At 47.7% G+C, this 22,795-nt stretch overlaps 1 protein-coding gene across 2 annotated transcripts in view; it reads right to left on the bottom strand.

The window, feature by feature from the left end:
• LOC141171580 (transmembrane protein 26-like) overlaps positions 1 to 22,795 on the bottom strand; it is a 54,900-nt gene that overhangs the window by 13,854 nt on the left and 18,251 nt on the right. The window contains exon 3 of one of the 2 annotated variants that reach the window (XM_073655259.1): positions 19,584 to 19,686. In XM_073655259.1, the coding sequence (XP_073511360.1) occupies positions 19,584 to 19,686 (103 nt within the window). Of the gene's footprint in view, positions 1 to 19,544; positions 19,687 to 22,795 lie in introns of both variants that reach the window. The other variant, XM_073655258.1, reaches the window with a different exon arrangement.

Here is a 22,795-nt window from a genome sequence, read left to right as displayed (position 1 = left end):
CTAGCTTGCACTTGAAATCGGGCCTTTTAGTTTGGAGGAGGCCGAAGCTGGCCAGTACCTCATGGCTGCTTTGGCAGCGAGGTATCCATACTCAGTCCCCAGCCGCCCCGCGGCCGGGTGTCCACACACGGTCCCCAGCCGCCCCTATTTCTCCTTGGAACTTCCCCCCACACTTTTCTTAGCCCGGCCTGCTTTAGGGCAGCAATGGACGAGCCCACCAGAGAACCAGACTCCTCCGGTGGGCCCTGGCTTCTCCATCAGGGGAGTTGAGAGTGCCAAGGTGAGGAGCATGATGATGATGATAGAAGTTAGCATCTGCTTTGTTTTCTTGTTTGCCTATGCATTGAAAAGGAAAAGGTGACTAAAATTAGGAGGAAATGCAATGCCCGTTGGAAGAATGGAGGAGTTCGCAGTGGAATAAAAAGACAATATCAATGCCCCTTGAAAAAGTGGTGGAGGTCGCAGTAGCTTAACAAGACGGTTTTAATGCCCCTGGGAAAAGTGGTGGAGGTCGCAGTAGCTTAACAAGACAGTTTTAATGCCCCTTGGAAGAGACGTGGAGGTCGCAGTGGAATAAAAAGACAATATCAATGCCCCTAGGAAAAGTGGTGGAGGTCGCAGTGGCTTAACAAGATGGTTTTCATGCCCCTTGGAAGAATGGTGGAGTTTGCAGTGGAATAAAAAGACAATATCAATGCCCCTTGAAAAAGGGGTGGAGGTCGCAGTAGCTTAACAAGACGGTTTTAATGCCCCTGGGAAAAGTGGTGGAGGTCGCAGTAGCTTAACAAGATGGTTTTAATGCCCCTTGGAAGAATGGTGGAGTTCGCAGTGGAATAAAAAGACAATATCAATGCCCCTTGAAAAAGTGGTGGAGGTCGCAGTAGCTTAACAAAATGATTTTAATGCCCCTGGGAAAAGTGGTGGAGGTCGCAGTAGCTTAACAAGACGGTTATAATGCCCCTTGGAAGAGACGTGGAGGTCGCAGTGGAATAAAAAGACAATATCAATGCCCCTGGGAAAAGTGGTGGAGGTCGCAGTAGCTTAACAAGACGATTTTAATGCCCCTTGGAAGAGACGTGGAGGTCGCAGTGGAATAAAAAGACAATATCAATTCCCCTGGGAAAAGTGGTGGAGGTCGCAGTAGCTTAAGAAGACGGTTTTAATGCCCCTTGGAAGAGACGTGGAGGTCGCAGTAGCTTAACAAGACGGTTTTAATGCCCATTGGAAGAATGGCGGAGGTCGCAGTAACTTAACAAGACGGTTTTAGTGCCCCTGGGAAAAGTGGTGGAGTTCGCAGTGGAATAAAAAGACAATATCAATGCCCCTTGAAAAAGTGGTGGAGGTCGTAGTAGCTTAACAAGATGGTTTTAATGCCCCTTGGAAGAGACGTGGAGGCTGCAGTAGCTTCACAAGACAGTTTTAATGCCCCTTGGAAGAGACTTGGAGGTTGCAGTAGCTTAACAAGACCTTTTTAATGCCCCTTGGAAAACTGGTGGAGGTCGCAGTAGCTTAACAAGACGGTTTTAATGCTCCTTGGAAAAGTGGTGGAGGTTACAGTAGCTTAACAAGACAGTTTTAATGCCCCTTGGAAGAATGGTGGAGTTCGCAGTGGAATAAAAAGACAATATCAATGCCCCTTGAAAAAGTGGTGGAGGTCGCAGTAGCTTAACAAGACGGTTTTAATGCCCCTGCGAAAAGTGGTGGAGGTCGCAGTAGGTTAACAAGATGGTTTTAATGCCCCTTGGAAGAGACGTGGAGGTCGCAGTGGAATAAAAATACAATATCAATGCCCCTGGGAAAAGTGGTGGAGGTCGCAGTAGCTTTACAAGACGGTTTTAATGCCCTTGGAAGAATGGTGGAGGTCGCAGTAGCTTAACGAGACGGTTTTAATCCCCCTGGGAAAAGTGGTGGAGGTCGCAGTGGAATAAAAAGACAATATCAATGCCCCTGGGAAAAGTGGTGGAGGTCGCAGTAGCTTAACAAGACGGTTTTAATGCCCCTTGGAAGAGACGTGGAGGTCGCAGTGGAATAAAAAAACAATATCAATTCCCCTGGGAAAAGTGGTGGAGGTCGCAGTAGCTTAACAAGACGGTTTTAATGCCCCTTGGAAGAGACGTGGAGGTCGCAGTAGCTTAACAAGATGGTTTTAATGCCCCTTGGAAGAATGGCGGAGGTCGCAGTAACTTAACAAGACGGTTTTAGTGCCCCTGGGAAAAGTGGTGGAGTTCACAGTGGAATAAAAAGACAATATCAATGCCCCTTGAAAAAGTGGTGGAGGTCGTAGTAGCTTAACAAGACGGTTTTAATGCCCCTTGGAAGAGACGTGGAGGCTGCAGTAGCTTCACAAGACAGTTTTAATGCCCCTTGGAAGAGACTTGGAGGTTGCAGTAGCTTAACAAGACTTTTTTAATGCCCCTTGGAAAACTGGTGGAGGTCGCAGTAGCTTAACAAGACGGTTTTAATGCTCCTTGGAAAAGTGGTGGAGGTTACAGTATCTTAACAAGACAGTTTTAATGCCCCTTGGAAGAATGGTGGAGTTCGCAGTGGAATAAAAAGACAATATCAATGCCCCTTGAAAAAGTGGTGGAGGTCGCAGTAGCTTAACAAGACGGTTTTAATGCCCCTGCGAAAAGTGGTGGAGGTCGCAGTAAGTTAACAAGATGGTTTTAATGCCCCTTGGAAGAGACGTGGAGGTCGCAGTGGAATAAAAATACAATATCAATGCCCCTGGGAAAAGTGGTGGAGGTCGCAGTAGCTTTACAAGACGGTTTTAATGCCCCTTGGAAGAATGGTGGAGGTCGCAGTAGCTTAACAAGACGGTTTTAATCCCCCTGGGAAAAGTGGTGGAGGTCGCAGTGGAATAAAAAGACAATATCAATGCCCCTGGGAAAAGTGGTGGAAGTCGCAGTAGCTTAACAAGACGGTTTTTATGCCCCTTGGAAGAATGGTGGAGGTCGCAGTGGAATAAAAAGACAATATCAATTCCCCTGGGAAAAGTGGTGGAGGTCGCAGTAGCTTAACAAGACGGTTTTCATGCCCCTTACAAGAGCCATGCAGTACAGCATATTAAAAACATTATTCCCATTATTGGGGAGTGGGTCTCCCATAGTCTTTGCCTATGCCTTCCAAGCAAAAGCTACCAAAAATTAGGACGGAGGAACTTGCAATGCTGGCAACACGGACCACGGTCACCCTGATGGTATAGCGGTGGTGGAGGCTGAGGATAAGGAGAAGAGCAAAATACAGCCGAAATGAGGAAGCGTATACCCATGTGTGGGTGTGAAGTGGTGCATGGGAATACACCTCCCAAAATAACACAGTGGATTTGACTTTATGTTACTCTGCTGTCATTTGGTGGTGATGAGAAGTCTGGCCCAATCCAGCCCTTGTTCATTTTGATAAGGGTCAGCTTGTCAGCATTGTCAGTTGACAGGCGAGTGTGCTTATCAGTTATAATTTCCCCAGCGGCACTAAAAACACGCTCCGATAACACGCTAGCAGAAGGGCAGGCCAGGACCTCCAAGGCGTACAGAGCGAGTACATTCCAAGTGTCCAGCTTAAAAGGCACAGAGGAATCACGGAGGATGCTGGTACGGTCGGCAAGGTACTCCCTCACCATCTTTTGAAACTTTCCATTCCTTGTGAGAGTACCCTGCGCCTCAGGGCCTGTAAGCTGGGCGGGTCTCAGAAAACTGTCCCAGAATGTTGACAGTGTTCCCCTGCCTCTGCTGGATTGGTGTTGCATCTCTCGCCTGTACGCCTTGGTTGGTCAACGAACTGTGACCTCTGCCGCTAGCGTGTTCAGATGGGAATTTTTTTAACAGTTCTGCAGCAAGGGCCTTCTGGTACTGCCCCATTTTTGTAGACCTCTCCACCTCAGGAATAAGAGAGTGAAAGTTCTCCTTGTAGCGGGGGGTCTAAAAGTGTCACCAACCAGTAATGACTGTCACCCAACATTTTGACAACGCGAGGGTCACGGTTAAGGCAGCGTAACATAAAGTCAGCCATGCGTGCCAGACTGGTAACGGGCAAGACTTCCGTGTCCTCACCAAGATGATGACTGACCATGCTCTTCTCCTCCTCCTCCTCCTCCCCCTGTCCTCAGGCCACCCATGCTGAACCGACTGTATGACAGTTGTACAGGTACTACCGTCTACAGCGCATGATACCAGCTCCTGTTCTTCCTCCTCCTCCTCCTCCTCTCCCTCATTGTACCCCAATGCATGTTGGGATGAGATGGGGCTGGGCTGTGTGTAATCGCCCGCTACGGCTTCTTGATCCATCTCATCATATTCTGGCTGCAATGCCTCCTCTTTAATTCTCTGCAGAGAGCGTTGCAAAAGACAGACAAGTGGGATGCTGACGCTAATGATGGCGTCATCGCCACTCAACATCTTGGTGGACTCCTCAAAGTTTGTCAGGATGGTACATATGTCAGACATCCAGGTCCACTCCTGAGGTCTTAGTGTGGAGTCTGACCTGAATATCGACGGCCTTATTGCAGCTGGTACTCCACAACTGCTTTCTTCTGCTCACAAATCCTTTGCAACATGTGGAGGGTACAGTTCCAACGTGTGGGGACATCACACACCAGTCGGTGTGCCGGAAGCTGCAAACGCTGCTGCAACACAGCAAGGGCGGCGGAAGCTGTAGCCGACTTGCGAAAATGAGCTGACAGGCGGCTTACTTTGACGAGCAGATCTGGCAACTCAGGGTACGATTTAAGAGACTGCTGAACCACGAGGTTAAGCACATGAGCCAGGCATGGTATGTGTGTGATCTAACCTCGCCTCAGAGCCGCCACCAGGTTACGGCCATTGTCACACACGACCATGCCTGGATGTAGGTTCAGCGGTCTCAGCCACTGATCTGCCTGCTCTTTCACAGCTGTCCACAACTCACAAGCAATGTGAGGTTTATCACCTAAGCTTATGAGTTTCAGCACAGCCTGTTGCCGCTTGGCTGAGGCAGTACTGCAGTGCTTCCAGCTTGTAACTGATGTGGTGATATCTGAGATGGAGGCTGAACATGAGGAGGAGGAGGAGGATGATGCGCAGGAGCTGTACACTGTGGGGGCAACTCTGACTGACATAGGGCCCGCAATCCTCGGTGTGGGGAGGATGTGTTCCGTTCCAAGGTCCGACTGGGTCCCGGCTTCCACTATGTTTACCCAGTGTGCTGTCAGGGAGATGTACCGTCCCTGGCCACAAGCACTTGTCCACGTGTCCGTTGTCAGTAACTGCGGTGTTGAGGGCACGGCAGATGTTTTGGGACACGTGCTTGTGTAGTGCGGGGATGGCACACCGGGCAAAATAGTGTCGGCTGGGGACCGAGTACCGAGGGACGGCCACTGCCATAAGGTTGCGGAAGGATTCCGTTTCCAGCAGCCTAAAAGGTAGCATTTCCAACGCAAGCAGTCGTGAAATGTGCGAATTTAGGACTGTGGCCTGTGGGGCGTTGGCTGTGAATTTGCACTTTCGTTCAAAGCTCTGGGATATGGACAATTGAACGCTGCGGTGGGACGTGTACGTGGATGTTGATGCTGTTTTTTGAGAAACTGCCATAACAAGTGAAAACTGAGAGGAGGGGGCATCTTTGCATGCAGTATGGACAGGGGATTGCCTTGCACACACAACAGTTGGTTCTATTACACGCACAACAGCGGAAGAAGCAGTGGTGACACCCGCTGACACTGGTCGTGGACCCTGGGGTTCGCCCCATAAAGTCGGGTGCTTTGCTGCCATGTGCCTGATCATGCTGGTGGTGGTCAGGCTGGTAGTTTTGTCACCCCTGCTGATGCTGGCATGGCAGGTGGTACAAATGGCCTTTTTGGGGTTATCAGCAGTCTTTAAAAAAATTCCAGACTCTGGAAGACCTACCGGTTGTACTGGCAACATCCCTCGTGTTGGTGTTACGGGGAACTGTTGTCCGCCTTCTGTGTGCGGCCACCACACTGCTTCTTCCTGCCTGTTGGTGTACTCTGCCTCCCTCCCCCTATGTGCTGCTGGCTTCGCTCTGCGTGTCCTCCTGCCACGTTGGGTCAGTTACTAGATCATCCACCACCTCCTCCTCTTCCACTTGCGCACCACGATCCTCCTCCTCACTTTGTGGCAATTGTGTCTCGTCTTCGTCCACCTCTTGTGACAAATTGCCAGCGTCGACTTCCTGTGGCCGTGGCTGTTCAAATATTTGGGCATCGCTACATGGGATCTCCTCTTCCACCACTTCAAGCGGAGCAGGCGAGGGGCACAAATATGGAAATGGACCAGTGAACAGCTCTTCAGAGTTGTCCAAGTGTGGGATCAGTTGCTGTCTGAGGACACTCGGCATGGTAGGAGGAAGGAGCATCAGGGTGAGGAGGAGTATGCGGTCGAGACTCATGGCTACTAAAACTTGACCGGAGGTGGTGGTGCCCAGGTAACTGGAAGCATTATCTGCTATCCAATTAATAACCTGTTCACACGGATCAGTTCGCAATACTGGTGTTGTAGTGTGCTTCCCTAGTAATTCGGTCAAGAAGTGGGAGCGAGAAGATGTGGCTGTTGGTTGTGGCACATTTTCACCTTGGCCACGGCCCCGTCCTCTACACGTACCATCACCAGAACGTTCAGTTCCACGTCCCTTGCCACGCGCCTTGCCCATTGTAAATGAAGTAAAATAGCTTATACTCGCACTATCAATGGAAAAAGGGTAATAAAAAGGAGATTAGAACCGTGGAAGAGGAAAACCACAGCTCTATTCCTCTGGCCTACACCAGACTCTTTTAAACAGATATATTGTTGTCTGACCAGTCAGGGAGACACTATTACAGTTTTTTTTACGGCAAAAAATGCCAAAAGCAGGATAATACAGAGATTTGACCCGTGGAACTGCAAAACCACAGTTATAGTTATGTGGCGTACACCAGAATCTTTTAAACAGATATATTGGTGTCTGACCAGTCAGGGAGACACTATTAATGTTTTTTTTTACAGCAAAAAATGCCAAAAGCAGGATAATACAGAGATTTGACCCGTGGAACTGCAAAACCACAGTTATAGTTATGTGGCATACACCAGAATCTTTTAAATAGATATATTGGTGTCTGACCAGTCAGGGAGACACTATTACTATTTTTTTTTACGGCAAAAAATGCCAAAAGCAGGATAATACAGAGATTTGACCCGTGGAACTGCAAAACCACAGTTCTATTTTTCTGGCCTACACCAGACTCTTTTAAACAGATATATTGGTGTCTGAACAGTCACAGACACATTCAATTTTTTTTTTTTTGGGGGGGGGTGCCAAAAGGTTAAGAAGACGCGTATTTGTACAGTCTGACTGAGGGAAAAAAAATACAGGATTTAGATGAAAAAAAATAATTTTTCCTGGCCCCTGAGACCGGGGTGATAAGTCTAGCAATTTGACCAACAGGAGCACACAGGACTGTAATGCAGCGGTTGCTGGTATAACCACTGTGTCTCCTATACAGCCTGCCTGCCTGATATCTGGGATGGATATTAGTCCTGAGAAGGACTGTTTGTTTGATTTGGCAGGCTTTAGAGACCCTACACTACCTATTTCGCACTATATATCTCTCCTTAACTCAGCAGCACCCTCTCTACACCGTCTGATCCGGAGCGACTGTGTCCAAGATGGCGGCGCCCGGTTTTAAATACTCGGGGTGACGCTGTGCGGCCAGCCAATCACTGTAATGCCCACAAACAACAAGGCATTACAGTGACTGGCTGGCAATCCCTGCATGTTCATTGGCTCTGTAAAGAGCGCCAAACGTGCATGGCGGTTACCCGTGCTCCCGCCCGAGTAACCCGGAAATGCTCGGTGCTCGCCGAACATCACGAGTAGTGAGATGCTCGGGCGAGTAACGAGCAGTGTCGAGCATGCTCTCTCAACAATATTAAGGACTTTACATCGAGGGAACGGAGGACAGGTGAGAATCTTTTTTTTTTCTCTGTCATGTGAAATACAGCGCTCAGTATGGGGGGGGGCACTGTGTGCAGTATGGGGGGACGGGGACCCTGAGCGCAGTATGGTGGGACGGGGACCCTGTGCGCAGTATGGGGGGACGGGGACCCTGAGCGCAGTATGGGGGGACGGAGACCCTGAGCGCAGTATGATGGGATGGGGACCCTGTGCGCAGTAAGGGGGGGACGGGGACCCTGTGCGCAGTATGGGAGGATGGGGACCCTGTGCGCAGTATTGGGGAATGGGGACCCTGTGCGCAGTATGGGGAGATGAGGACCCTGTGCGCAGTATGGGGGGACGGAGACTCTGTGCGCAGTACGGGGGGGGCCCTGTGCGCAGTATGGGGGGGGCGTACCCTGTGCACAGTATGGGGGGGGCGGACCCTGTGCGCAGTATGGGGGGGGGACCTGGATGGGGGACATGTCGGCAACATGGGGACCTGGATGGGGAACATGACTGCAAGATAAGGACCAGGATGGGGGACCATGTCTGCAATATGGGGACCATGTCTGCAATATGGGTGACCATGTCTGCAATATGGGGGACCTGGATGGGGGATCATGTCTGCCATATGGGGGACCAGGATGGGGGACCATGTCTGCAATATGGGGACCATGTCTGCAATATGGGGGACCTGGATGGGAGACCATGTCTGCAATATGGGGGACCTGGATGGGAGACCATGTCTGCAATATGGGGGGCCTGGATGGGAGACCATGTCTGCAATATGGGGGACCTGGATGGGAGACCATGGATGGGAGACCATGTCTGCAATATGGGTGACCTGGATGGGAGACCATGTCTGCAATATGGGGAACCTGGATGGGAGACCATGTCTGCAATATGAAGGACCTGGATGGGAGACCATGTCTGCAATATGAAGGACCTGGATGGGAGACCATGTCTGCAATATGGGGACCTGGATGGGGGACCATATCTGCAATATGAAGGACCTAGATGGGAGACCATGTCCGCAATATGGCGAATCTGGATGGGAGACCATGTCTGCAAGATGAGGACCAGTTCAAAAGGTGTATAGAAAATAAAATGGTATCACTAAAAATGTCACTTTGTCATGCAAATAATGCAGCCCCCCAAATTAAATGTTTTTCCGTGTGGGGCCCTTATGCCCAGCTGGGTTTGAGACCCCTGATCTAAATTGTATTAATACTCAGTAAGCTATACTTGTTTAAAAAACGGAGGTTCTTAGCGCATAAATTGGCCAATTCATGTGTGCCCATCAACCGCTCCAAAGTTACTTCCCGTCTGATGGGTACTACTCTGCCTACATGCCTCTCCTGGTACTATAAGCCTACATGGACAAAACATGTCTCTTTTGGGCTAGATCTGAGATTTAAATTATTTATATACAGTATATGTATATACTTTATATACAGTCATGGCAAAAAGTGTTGGCACCCCTAAAATAGTACCAGAAAATGAAGTATTTTTCCCAGAAAATTATTGCAATTCCACATGTTTTGTTATACACAAGTTTATTTACTTTGTGTGTTTTTCAACAACACAAAAAACAGAGAAAAAAAGGCAAACTGGACATAATTTGGGGGGCTTTAACAGGTTAAATCCCTCTGTCAATCTCTGACAGCGTCAATTAACACGCATCGGCAGAGAGTGTGCCATTATACGCAATTAGAGATGAGCGAGCTCTAAAATGCTCGGGTGCTCAATGCTCGGGTCGGGCACATTGGAATACTCGGGTGCTCGAATCGAGCAACGAGTCCAATGTAAGTCTATGGGAAACTCGAGCATTTTTCAGGCAACTCCCCCCGGCAGTCTGCAGAGGGCTTAAAAATTGCCCAAATCGATGGGAACAGTGCTCAAATGGCATGGGAACAGCATGGGGAAGACCCCTGGAAGCATTTTTGACTCCCAGGTCACTGCTGTCAACAATGTTATCAGAGGTATTGCGCCACTTTTACGGACTCACAATAAAACATACTAAAACGAAACCAAAAGGAATTTTCCTGGGAAATATGTTAAGGAACATCCTTTCCAGGGTAATGACTTGTATATAAGGCAAAATAAATAACCAAATACAAAAATACTCCTTCACACCTGGAGCTATGTTCACACGTAGCGTTTTTGCACTTTTGTATTGCTTTCAAATGCATTCACCGGGAAATATCATTTTAACATTTTACAACCTTATCTAGCCATGTGGTGTGTGAGACATGTTCAGACACATCCTGTTTCATTTATAAAGGAGGGACTCTAAAAGTCACAGATTCCCACTCACAAAGCCTATTTTTATAGGGCCATCAGGGGGCCTTTACTATTCTTAAAGGACCAGCAGTCGGTCCTCACTATTCTTAGAGAGCCATCAGCTGGCTATGCTTTGTTGTTCCTGTGGTGCCCCTGAGGGTTCAGTCGCCACAGGGGTACTGCACCTCAGAATGAGGCGTGGTATCTCCACTCCCAGGTAAGGATGGAGTACCTCACAGGACCCCAACCACACACTCAACACTACACCACTCCAGTTCTGAAGGGGGCCTAAAGCACCATAGTGCTGCCCCGGGCCTGAATGGAGGAGTTGGGGGGAACCAAAGTTAGGGGGAACCATGTAGTGAGTGAGGGTGGAGGAAGCACTTTACTTTAGCACTTAATAGCATCATATATAACTGGAGGCCATTTTAAGAACTGGGTCTTTGGTCGTGGGTCTTTGGGACGGCAGGTCAGCACAAGGCTGCAGCCGCCTCAGGGTCCACGGTTCCCGGTCTCAGGCCTCGAGACGAGGGATTGGGGCAGAGTTAAAACCGTCTCTGTCCCCGGTCAGAGTCCAACCAAGAAGGCCCAGGAGGGGAGCAGAGGAGATAGGCTCCACAGGCGAAAGGATCTCAGGGGGTGCGGACGGAGCGGAGTCGCCACCTGCATACCTTATTCTGGCCCAGCCAGAGAGACCCTGCCGCAAGAGGGGGTACCGGTCCCCGATTATCTGACTTTGCACTTCACGTCTCTGTCGGAAAAGTCCGGAGGCTTATGTGGATCCCAGGGGGATACGGACGGAGCAGAGTCGCCACCTGCATGCCCTAATCTGAGTTCATCCAGAGGGACCCGGCCTTACGCCACGTTCTCACCACAAGTCACCAAAAAGGGCACCCAGTTGGTCCGGGAACTACACGTTACACACAAGGGACATTGCAGTACCCGTACGGGACTCAGTGGGGGACACAAGGCGGGAGAAGTACAACAGGAGAGGAACACTTTAGAGTGGGGGTCCTGTCCAATGCTTCTGAACTACCTGGAGTGTGCTGAACCCCACCATGGCGGCCGCAGCTCGCCGTGTGACAGCAGAGAGAAGCTCTGAGCTGAGAAAACGATACCGTGAGTAAAGGCTTGGATTACTTCAACTACTGCCTCTGTCTGTTCTTTCTCTCCGCGGCTCTGCACCCACCAGCGCCCTATTCTGCATCCCTCCCTACACTGCCCTGAGCCCCGCTCCACCTGTGGGGAGCCAAACCATCTATAGCTGCCTGAACACCGGCCTCAGAAGACTGTCACAGCGCTTGTGATCCTCACCAGACACCACGGGTGGCGTCACGAACTTTCCCCTTTCCCATACACCTTTTTCCCCCTTCCTTTGCTTTTAAGAGTAACCCCAGGGTATGGCCCCCGAAGCCGGCCACCGCGACATCGCCAAAACCAACAACAAGGCCCGGGCACCGAGTCGTCCCCATCCCATGGGCGCGTCATTCCCATTACTAAAGAGTGGGTCTCCTATACTGTTTTTGCATATGCAGTGAGTGGCAGGGCTGCCCAAAATTTGGATGCACCCCAATACCCCTTTGAAGTGACTTAGGGGAGGGTCTCCTGAAAACAATGTTCCCATTATTAGGAAGCGGGTCTCCCATACTGTTTGCCTATGCAGTGAATGCAAGGGCGGCCAAAAATTTGGACCTACTACAATGCCACTTGGAAGAGACGTGGATGTCAGAGGGCCTCCTGAAAACAATGTTCCCATTATTAGGAAGTGGGTCTCCCATTGTGTTTGCCTATGCAGTGAATGCAAGGGTTGCCAAAAATTTGGAGGCACTCCAATGCCCCTTGGAAGAGATGTGGAGGTCAGAGGGCCTCTTGAAAACAATGTTCCCATTATTAGGAAGTGGGTCTCCCACAGTGTTGGCCTATGCAGTGAATGCAAGGGCTGCCAAAAATTGGGAGGCACTCCAATGCCCCTTGGAAGAGACGTGGAGGAGGGCCTCATAAAAATGTTCCCATTAGAAAAGAAAGGGTCTCTTATACTTGTAATGCCCATGCACTAAGTGTATGGGCTGACAAACATTTACCCCTGGGGGGTATACATGAACATACTGTATAAAAAAAATTTTTTACGGGCATCATAAACACCCTTTAAAAAAATTATGTGGGTGTTGCATCACGGAAAATGGTCACCCTGGTGATATGGTGGTGGAGGATGAGGATGAGGAGAAGGAGGAGGACAAGAGCAAATAGCCAAAATCAGGAAGCGTATACCCATGTGTGGGTGAGAAAAGGAGCATGGGAATATACCTCCCAACAAAAGACACTGGATTTGAGTTTATGTTACCCGACTATCATTCGGTGGTGTTTAGAAGTCTGGCCCAATCCAGCCCTTGTTCATTTTTATAAGAGTCAGCCTGTCAGCATTTTCAGTTGACAGGCGGATGCGCTTCTCAGTTATAATTCCACCAGCGGCACTAAAAACAGCTCTGATAAAACTCTAGCGGCAGGGCAGGCCAGGACCTCCAAGGCGTAGAGAGCCAGTTCATTCCACATATCCAGCTTGGATTCCCAATAATTATAACGCACAGAGGAATCACGGAGGACGTTGGTACGGTCAGCAAGGTACTCCTACAGCATCCTCCCAAACTTTGCACTCCTTGTGAGAGTACCCCGCGCCTCAGGGCCTGTGCGATGGGAGGGGCTGAGAAAATTCTCCCAGAACTTTGACAGTGTTCCCCTGCCTCTGCTGGACTGGCGTTGTGTCTCTCTCGCTTGTAGTCCTTGGCTGTCCAACGAACTGTGACCTCTGCCGCCATCGTTTTCAGATGAGAATTTTTTTAATAGTTCCGCAAAAAGGGCCTTCTGGTACTGCCCCATTTTTGTAGACCTGTTCGCCTCAGGAATAAGAGATATAAAGTTCTCCTTGTAGCGTGGGTCTAGAAGTAATGTCTGTAGCCCAAAATTTTGAGAACGCGAGGGTCATGGGAAAGGCAGCGTAATATAAACTCAGCCATGCGTGCCAGACTGCTAACAGGCAAGACTTCTGTGTCTTCACCAAGAGGACGAGTGACCATGGTCTCCTCCTCCTCCTCATCTCTGTCCTCAGGCCATCCACACTGAACAGACGGTATGACAGTTGTGCAGGTAGTACTGTCTATAGCACATGAAACTAGCTCCTGTTCTTCCTCCTCCTCCTCCTTTTCCTCATTGTCAGCCAATCCACGTTGGGATGAGATGAGGCTGGGCTGTGTGTAATCACCCTGTATGGTTCCTTGCTCCATCTCATCGTGCTCCGCCTGCAATGCATTCTCTTTGATTGTGAGCAGAGAGCGTTTCAGAAGGCGAGAAGAGAAGCGGGATGGTGATGCTAATTATGGCATCATTGCCGCTCACCATCTTTTTGGAGTCCTCAAAGCTTTGGAGGAGGGTACATATGTCTGACATCCATGTCCACTCCGGAGGTCTTATGTGTGGAGTCTATACTGAATACCGACGGCCTTGGTGATGCTGGTACTCAACAACTGCCCTCTTCGGCTCACAAATCCTTCCTAACATCTGCAGTGTACAGTTCCAACGCATGGGGACATCACACACCAGTCTGTGAGCCGGAAGCAACAAACGTTGCTGAAACACGGCAAGTGCGGCGGAAGCTGTAGGTGACTTTCTAAAATGGGCACACAGGCGGCGTACTTTAACAAGCAGATAAAATCCTTCTCAAATCCTACCCGGAGTTGCCAGATCTGCTTAACTGCTGAACCACGAGGTTAAGCACATGGGCCAGGCATGGTACGTGTGTGAGCTCGCCTCGCCTCAGAGCCGCCACCATGTTCCGGCCATTGTCACATACGACCATGCCTGTTGTAGGTTCAGCGGTGTGATACACAGATCTGCCTGCTCTTTCAGAGCTGTCCACAACTCTTCAGCATTGTGCGGTTTTGTCACCTAAGCATATTAGCTTCAGCACAGCCTGTAGCTGCTTGGCCGAGGCAGTGCTGAAAGCTTCCAGCTTGTGACTGATGTGGCCATTTCGTAGATGGAGGCTGAAGAGGAGGAGGTGCAGGAGTTGTAGACTGTGGGGGAAACCCTGATTGACCTAGGGCCCGCAATCCTTGGCTTCGGGTGGACGTGTTCCGTCCCAGGGTCCGACTGGGTCCCGGCTTCCACTATGTTAACCCAGTGTACCGTCAGTGAGATGTACCGTTCCTGCCCACAAGCACTTGTCCACGTGTCCGTGTTTAGGTGGACTTTCCCGGTAACTGCGTTGCTGAGGGCACCGCTAATGTTTTGGGACACGTGCTTGTGCAATGCGGGGGCGGCACACCGGGAGAAATAGTGGTGACTGGGGACCGAGTACAGTGGGACGGACGCCGCCATCAGGTTGCGGAATGCTTCCGTCTCCATGAGCCTAAAAGGCAACATTTCGAGCGCAAGCAGTAGCGAAATGTGGGAATTTAGTAGTGGGGCCTGTGGGGCATTGGCTGCATATTTGCACTTTTGTTCCAAGGACTGGGGTATTAACGCTGCTCTGGGACAAGGATGCGGACGTGCTTCCTGATGCTGCTAGTTGAGAGTGTGCAACGATAGGTGCACGGCAGGAGGCATCTTTGCATGCACCTTGGACAGGGGATTGGCTTGCATGCACAACAGTGGAAGAAGCAGTGGTGCCTCCCGCAGACACTGTTCCTGGACCCTGGGGTTTGGCCCACAAAGTCGGGTGCTTTGCTGCCATGTGCCTGATCATGCTGGTGGTGGTCAGGTTCGTAGTTTTGCCACCCCTGCTGATGCTGGCCTGGCAAGTGGTGCAAATGGCCTTTTTGAGGTTATTGGCAGAGTCTTTAAAAAACAATCAGACTCGGGAAGACCTAACAGTTGTACTGGCAACTTCCTTCGTGTTGGTGTTACGGGGAACGGTTGCCTGCCTTCTGTCTGTGGCCACCACACTGCTTCTTCCTGCCTGTTGGGGTGCTCTCCCTCCCTCCTCCTGTGTGCTGCTGTCCTCGCTCTGCATGTCCTCCTGCCAGGTTGGGTCAGTTACTATATCATGCACCACCTCGTCTTCCACTTCTGCACCCTGGTCCTGCTCCTGACTTTCCGGCAATTGTGTCTCATCATCGTCCATCTCTTATGACACTTTCCCACCGTCACCTTCGTGTGACCGTGGCTGCTCAAATATTTGGGCATCGCTACATGCGATCTCCTCTTGCCCCGCTTCGAGTGGACTGGGCGAGAGGCCCGAATCTATAAATGGAAAAGTGAACAGCTCTTCGGAGTGTCCAAGTGTGGTATCAGTTGTCTCTGGGCACTCGGCATGGTGGGAGGAAGGAGGTTCAGGGTGAGGAATATGCGGTCCAGACTCACGGCTACTGAGACTTGACCGTGTGGAACTATGTATAAAAGAGAAGAGGTCTATGGAGCGCTAAAGTGATCACTGGAGAAAACAGATTTGGGGATAAAAACATTTAATAAGCCCTTTTCACAACGCGTTTCAATAGTAAACTATCTTCATCAGGTGGTACAAGGGTATGAACACAGGATAAAACATATATAGGCAAAGCTTCACAATGATTGGTTGGTATACTAATTAGTTTTGCAATAATTAATTCAAACACTAATTACTAGAGTTTGATTAATTGAGAAGAATCTCTCAGGTAAGAATAAAGCTTGAGGACATATTTTTGAAGAAAGAGATCAATGTAATGGGAAAGGTTACTGGTAATGGAACCAATTCCCGAGATGATTGGGCGACCAGGGGGGTTTGTAGGGCTTTTGTGTATCTTGGGGAGCAAATAGAAGAAGGGGACCCTGAATTGTGTTATATCTAAAAATTTCTTCTTCTTCATATGAAGGTTGTCCATGTGCGACTGTTGGGGGCCCATGCACACTGACACATGTAGGGGTCCTTGTGAACCTAGGTTCATCTTATTAGTGTTTGAACTAATTATTGTAAAACTTATTAGTAATATGTAATATGTCATAACACAATAATTCTTGTGTCTATTTTGCAATTAACAATGTACTTCTTAATATTGTCTATTAACATGTATTGCTATATTCCATGTCTTATCCAATGTATTTTTGGCTTTTGAATTCATGTGAAGGTTGTCCATGTGTGATTACTGGAGGCACATGCACACCGGCACATGAAGGGTTCCTTGTGAACCCAGGTTCAATTAATTAGTGTTTGAATTAATTATTGAAAAACTAATTAGTATACCAACCAATCATTGTGAAGCTTTGCATATATATGTTTTATCCTGTGTTCATACCCTTGTACCACCTGATGAAGATAGTTTACTATCGAAACGCATTGTGGAAAGGGCTTATTAAATGTTTTTAGCCCCAAATCTGATTTCTCCAGTGATCACTTTAGCGCTCCATAGACCACTTCTCTTTTATACATAGTTTCCTAGTCCCTCTGAGAGCCAGCGGCAGCAGCAGCTTTATGGATCAATTGCCAACCATCCCTGCAATTTCCTTCCTCACTCGTCATTCAAGGATCTGCGGCAAGAGAGCCGCCTGTTTCAAACCCATAGGACCTGCGGTGACGCGCATCCGGTCCCGAGCCACGTGGTCCGCGGCCGGTCACATGCGCCGCGACCAGGAACCCGGAAGCGGCGAGCACAGCCAGCGGTCCGCGGCACCTAGCACGTGGTCAGCCCACCGGCCTGCACCACGCAGTGAGACTCACCCTCTCTCCACCTTCTAGCAGTCACCGGGGTTGTGCAGGGGTGCACAACTCCAGTAGGTGAGTGGCCTCTTGGCCGTTTTCAATCCACATTGGTCCATCTGGTCTTCGCACAGCTGTGTTCAATAGTGGTGTTCTGCGGTCCCCTATTAATTGGGACAGGAAGGTCAAGCGAAAAAGATGTGGGTGTTTGTTGTGGCACAATTTCAGCTTGCCCACGGCCTCGGCCTCTGCATGCACCATCACCATCAAAATCACTTCCAGTTTTCCGTCCCTTGCCATGTGCCTTGCCCATTTTAAATGGAGGACAATATCTTCCACGCTCACTACAAATGGCCGAATTTGGAGTGAACTTATATGTGATCCGTGTGATGGACAAACCACAGTTTTAAATACCTGGCCTGTAGGTAACTATTTTGAACAGCAAACTGGTGTCAATAGCTTCACTGACACACTGAAACAAGATTTCAATGGAGGCCAGAAATGGCAGTATTTTCAGCGCAATTATATGTGATCCTTGTGACGGACAAACCACAGTTTTAAATAGCTGGATTTTTAGCGCTGTAATATGGAAAGGACCTGGCTGTATTCTTCAGTGCCATCAAGCAAATGGCGCAGAAAAACGGTGTTCTCTTGATTGCTTTTTAAGCAAATAATGAGGATTAAGATTAAGATCCCAAAAAAATTATTCCTGGCCCCTGAGACCTGGGCCTATGTCTAAAAATATCTAACAGAAGCAGCAGCAGCAGACAAAACTGGAATGGAGCCTCTTGTGCTATATGCACTGCAGTCTGCTATATACACTGCCTGCTTGCCTATATACACTGCATGCCTGACATCTCTGCAGATGGATTAGTCCTCAGAAGGACTGTTTGTTGAGATGGATATGTGTAATATACTTCTGTTCTACCTACACTACCTAATAAACAAGCGACTCTCTCCCTAGCTCAGCAGCAGCTCTGCCTACACTGTCTGATCCGGAGTGACTGTGACGAGCACAGCGGAGCCAGGTCTGATCTAGACCTGAAGATGCTGTGCGGCCAGCCAATCACTGTAATGCCACAACTAACATGGCTGCGGCATTACAGTGATTGGCAGGCAATCCCTGCATGTTCATTGGCTCTGTAAAGAGCGCCAAACATGCAGGGACGGTACCCGAGCTCCCGCCGAACAACCCCGGAAAGCAGTGAGATGCTCGTACGAGCACCGAGCATTAGTGAGTATGCTTGCTCATCACTATACGCGACCATTGGTGCGCCTGTGACATGATCGGAAGGCGCCGTTGGGTTGACATGGCAGCTGGGGGTCTGCTGATGACCTCTGTGCTTGTCATCATGATCCCCCAGTGAAAGTCAGTGTTTAGCTGGCGTTCAAAGGAGATCGTGATTTTAGCTATGCATAGCAGTGCTGACGCACTGCTGTGTATAGTACAAGCGATTCGATGATCACAGCTTCAAGTCCCCTAAGGCAGGGTTCCCCACCTCCAGTCCTCAAGGCCCACCAACAGGTCATGTTTTCAGGATTTCCTTAGTATTGCACAGGTGATGTAACGATTGCCTGTGCTGATGATGGAATTATCACCTGTGCAATACTAAGGAATCCTGAAAACATGACCTGTTGGTGGGCCTTGAGGACTGGAGTTGGGGAACCCTGCCCTAAGGGGACTATTAAATACATTAGTATAAGTAAAAAAAAGTTTTAAAAATATGAAAAAAATTAACAAAAACAAATGCTCAATTCACCCTTTTTTGCCCCATTAAAAATAAAACTATTTTTTTTTAAATACACATATATGATATCGCTGCCTTCTTAAAAGCCTGATATATCAAAATATAAAATAAATTAATCTGATAGACAAATGGTGTAATGAAAAAAAATCAAAATGACAGAATTATGCTTTTTGGCAGTTGTAACATTGCAATAAAATGCAAAAAGAGGCGATCAAAACATCTTATCTACCCCAAAATGGTATCAGCAAAAATGTTGGCTCATAGCGCAAAAATAAGCCATCAAACAGCCCCAGATCCCGAAAAATGAAAACGCTACGGGTCTCGGAAAATGGCAACAAACGCAAAAAAATGTTTTTCATACTAATTTTGGAAATCTTTTTCACAGTTTAAATAAAAATAAATTATACATGTTTAGAATCTGCGTACCTCTACAGTTCTGGGGAATCATATTACCAAGTCAGTTTTACCATATAATGAACATGGTAAATAAAGAAAACAATAAAATTGTGGAGTTGCACTCTTTTTGCAATTTCATCGAACTTGGAATTTTTTTCCCCGTTTTCCAGTACACTATATGATAAAATCAATGGTGCCAATCAAAAATACAACTCATGCCGCAAAAAAACATGCCCTCATTTGGCTATATGGCTAGAAAAATAAAAAAAGTTATGGCTCCTGGAATAATGGAAGGAAGAACGAAATCAAGAAAAAACAAAACAGAAAATCGCTGGGGGTGAAGGGGTTAAATATATATATGTATTAAAAAAATTTTTTTACCTAAATGTTAGAAAATAAATCCACTGCCTTATGACATGATTGAGCATGTGAGCATCCTGTTTTGCACGCAACATATGTATAAGAACTCTTTCCTTGACCAAAAACCCTGTATAAAAAGTGTATCCCATGTTTTATCATCTCATGCATGTATTTGATATCATACGTACATTCTGTTTGCAGAATCTTTGGGCATCAGTCAGGCTTACATTTGTCTCAGTCTTATTCATTCTGCAATTCAGGTATTCAAGTTCCATTACAAATATAGTAGGAATAATTGTACACAAGTAGAGAAACACCATCGGAGAAAACCTGCAAAACAGAGAACCATTAAGTATGTTAGATGGGCGTGGCCTCGCTCAATGCAAGTGTATTGAGCAAGGCCTGAAACAGTCTAGTTGGAATGTGGCCAGGAGCATGCATATCATGACCACCGTTCTTGGCGCTGACACCGGAGAATCCTTACAGCGCGGTGTGTGTGATATCAGGATTCACAAGTCTGCAGTCATACAGAGTGACTGCAGACAACCCATTTACAGCAAGAATTGCATGGAGAACATTAAAGAGGTTGTCCACTACTAGGACAACTCCTTCTTGATGTAAATGTTTGGCCCCGATAAAATAAAAAAAGCCTATACTCACCTCTCGTGCCAGTGCCACTCCAGTGGTGTCGGCACTCATGGTCCCGGGGCTCCCGTGCTCTTGTTCTACCACGTGACCCCTACGCCAAATCAACACTGGTGTCACTGTCCCCGCCTTCGTACGAATTGAACATGAAGAGGAAGTCCCGGCTGCAGCTGATCTCTGATTTCCTCTTCATGTTCAATTCGTTCGAAGGTGGAGACAGTGACGCCAGCGCTGATTGGGCGCCAGGCTCACATGTCATAAGAACCACACAGGAGCCCTGAGGAGAACGAGCGCCAAAACCGTTGGAACGGCGACGGCACGGGAGTGAGTATAAGCTTTTTTATTTTATCAGGGACAAACATTTGGATCAAGAAGGTGTTGTCCTAGTAGTGGACAACCTCTTTAAAGAATTTTTCCCAAGATAGTAATTTATCACCTATACGTAAGATAGGGATCAACTTATTAATTCTTGGGGGTCTGACAGCTAGGACCATGATTCATAACGGGGCTCTGGAACTTGAGAGTTGGGCTGTGTAGAGCTCCTTCTTGACTGGAGGTGCTCTTGACATCTACTACATTCACTTTCTAATTAATTGCTGGAAATAGCCAATCATGGGAAGTCACCGGTGATCAATAAATTATCCCCTACTCTGCAAATAGGGGGCAATTTACTCTCTTGGTTAAAACCCTTTAAAAATTATCTGCATCATTCTGATGTAAGTTGCTTTGGTTGGGAACCAGAATTTCTTTTAAATAAAGGGATTGTCACCTGCACATTTATACAAATTCATTGTGATCTGAAATGAGTGATTTCATCTATTGATTAAACATTTTTTTCATAGGGTATTTGTTAATGGGTTGTCTAAATCTGAAAACCCCCTTGACAAATTGCTAATTCAAAGCAGAGCTGTCCACAGATTTCACAATACAAACTGCATACATTTTTAAAACTCTATCTTAGACCCAAATGGCACAGATTTTTGGAACTTTCCTGGAAATTTGATTCACAGAGAAGTTGTTCTCTGCAAAATGAATGTCCCTTATTATTCTCTGGGGTCTATGTAGACCCCAGAGAATAATAAAAGTGAGATATCGTATATAAAATGAAAACAAAAAATACTTATAATCACCTTACCGCTCACCTCTCTGACCCCTCAGCTCTTCACCGTCTTCGGTCTGGTCATCGGCGCTTCTTCTTATCACCATCACCAAGCCCTGAATCTCTTGGCCTCTTCATGCTAGATCGGGACTTCGGGCTCTGATGAAGCCTGAGACATTGCCTATGACCTTGCACTCGCATGCATGGACAAGTCCCGGGTTTCATCAGAGTCCAAAGTTCTGGCCTAGAGTGAAGAGGCTCTGGGATTAAGAAGATGCGCTGAGGACCCAATGCGGAATGGTGCCGAGCTGAGAATCCGGACAGGGGAGCAGTAAAATGAGTGTATATATGTATATACATATATATATATATATATATATATATATATATATATATATATATATACAGTACAGACCAAAAGTTTGGACACACCTTCTCATTTAAAGATTTTTCTGTATTTTCATGACTATGAAAATTGTTCATTCACACTGAAGGCATCAAAACTATGAATTAACACATGTGGAATTATATACTTAACAAAAAAGTGTGAAAAACTGAAAATATGTCTTATATTCTAGGTTCTTCAAAGTGGCCACCTTTTGCTTTGATGACTGCTTGCACACTCTTGGCATTCTCTTGATGAGCTTCAAGAGGTAGTCACCGGAAATGGTCTTTCAACAATCTTGAAGGAGTTCCCAGAGATGCTTAGCACTTGTTGGCCCTTTTGCCTTCACTCTGCAGTCCAGCTCACCCCAAACCATCTCGATTGGGTTCAGGTCTGGTGACTGTGGAGGCCAGGTCATCTGGCGCAGCACCCCATCACTCTCCTTCTTGGTCAAATAGCCCTTACACATCCTGGAGGTGTGTTTGGGGTCATTGTCCTGTTGAAAAAGAAATGATGGTCCAACTAAACGCAAACCGGATGGAATAGCATGCCGCTGCAAGATGCTGTGGTAGCCATGCTGGTTCAGTATGCCTTCAATTTTGAATAAATCCCCAACAGTGTCACCAGCAAAGCACCCCCACACCATCACACCTCCTCCTCCATGCTTCACGGTGGGAACGCGGCATGTAGAGTCCACCGGTTCACCTTTTCTGCGTCGCACAAAGACACGGTGGTTGGAAACAAAGATCTCAAATTTGGACTCATCAGACCAAAGCACATATTTCCACTGGTCTAATGTCCATTCCTTGTGTTCTTTAGCCCAAACAAGTCTCTTCTGCTTGTTGCCTGTCCTTAGCAGTGGTTTCCTAGCAGCTATTTTACCATGAAGGCCTGCTGCCCAAAGTCTCCTCTTAACAGTTGTTGAAGAGAGGTGTCTGCTGCTAGAACTCTGTTTGGCATTGACCTGGTCTCTAATCTGAGCTGCTGTTAACCTGCGATTTCTGAGGCTGGTGACTCAGATAAACTTATCCTCAGAAGCAGAGGTGACTCTTGGTCTTCCTTTCCTGGGGCGGTCCTCATGTGAGCCAGTTTCTTTATAGCGCTTGATGGTTTTTGCAACTGCACTTGGGGACACTTTCAAAGTTTTCCCAATTTTTCGCACTGACTGACCTTCATTTCTTAAAGTAATGATGGCCACTCGTTTTTCTTTACTTAGCTGCTTTTTTTTTGCCATAATACAAATTCTAACAGTCTATTCAGTAGGACTATCAGCTGTGTATCCACCAGACTTCTGCACAACACAACTGATG

The sequence above is a fragment of the Phyllobates terribilis genome, unplaced genomic scaffold (assembly GCF_046119375.1).
Source record: "Phyllobates terribilis strain yellow unplaced genomic scaffold, ASM4611937v1 Scaffold_12__6_contigs__length_324123572, whole genome shotgun sequence".
NCBI classification, from domain to species: domain Eukaryota; kingdom Metazoa; phylum Chordata; class Amphibia; order Anura; family Dendrobatidae; genus Phyllobates; species Phyllobates terribilis.
The sequence above is the reverse complement of the archived record's forward strand: the minus strand, read 5'-3'. Positions and strand labels throughout refer to the sequence as shown.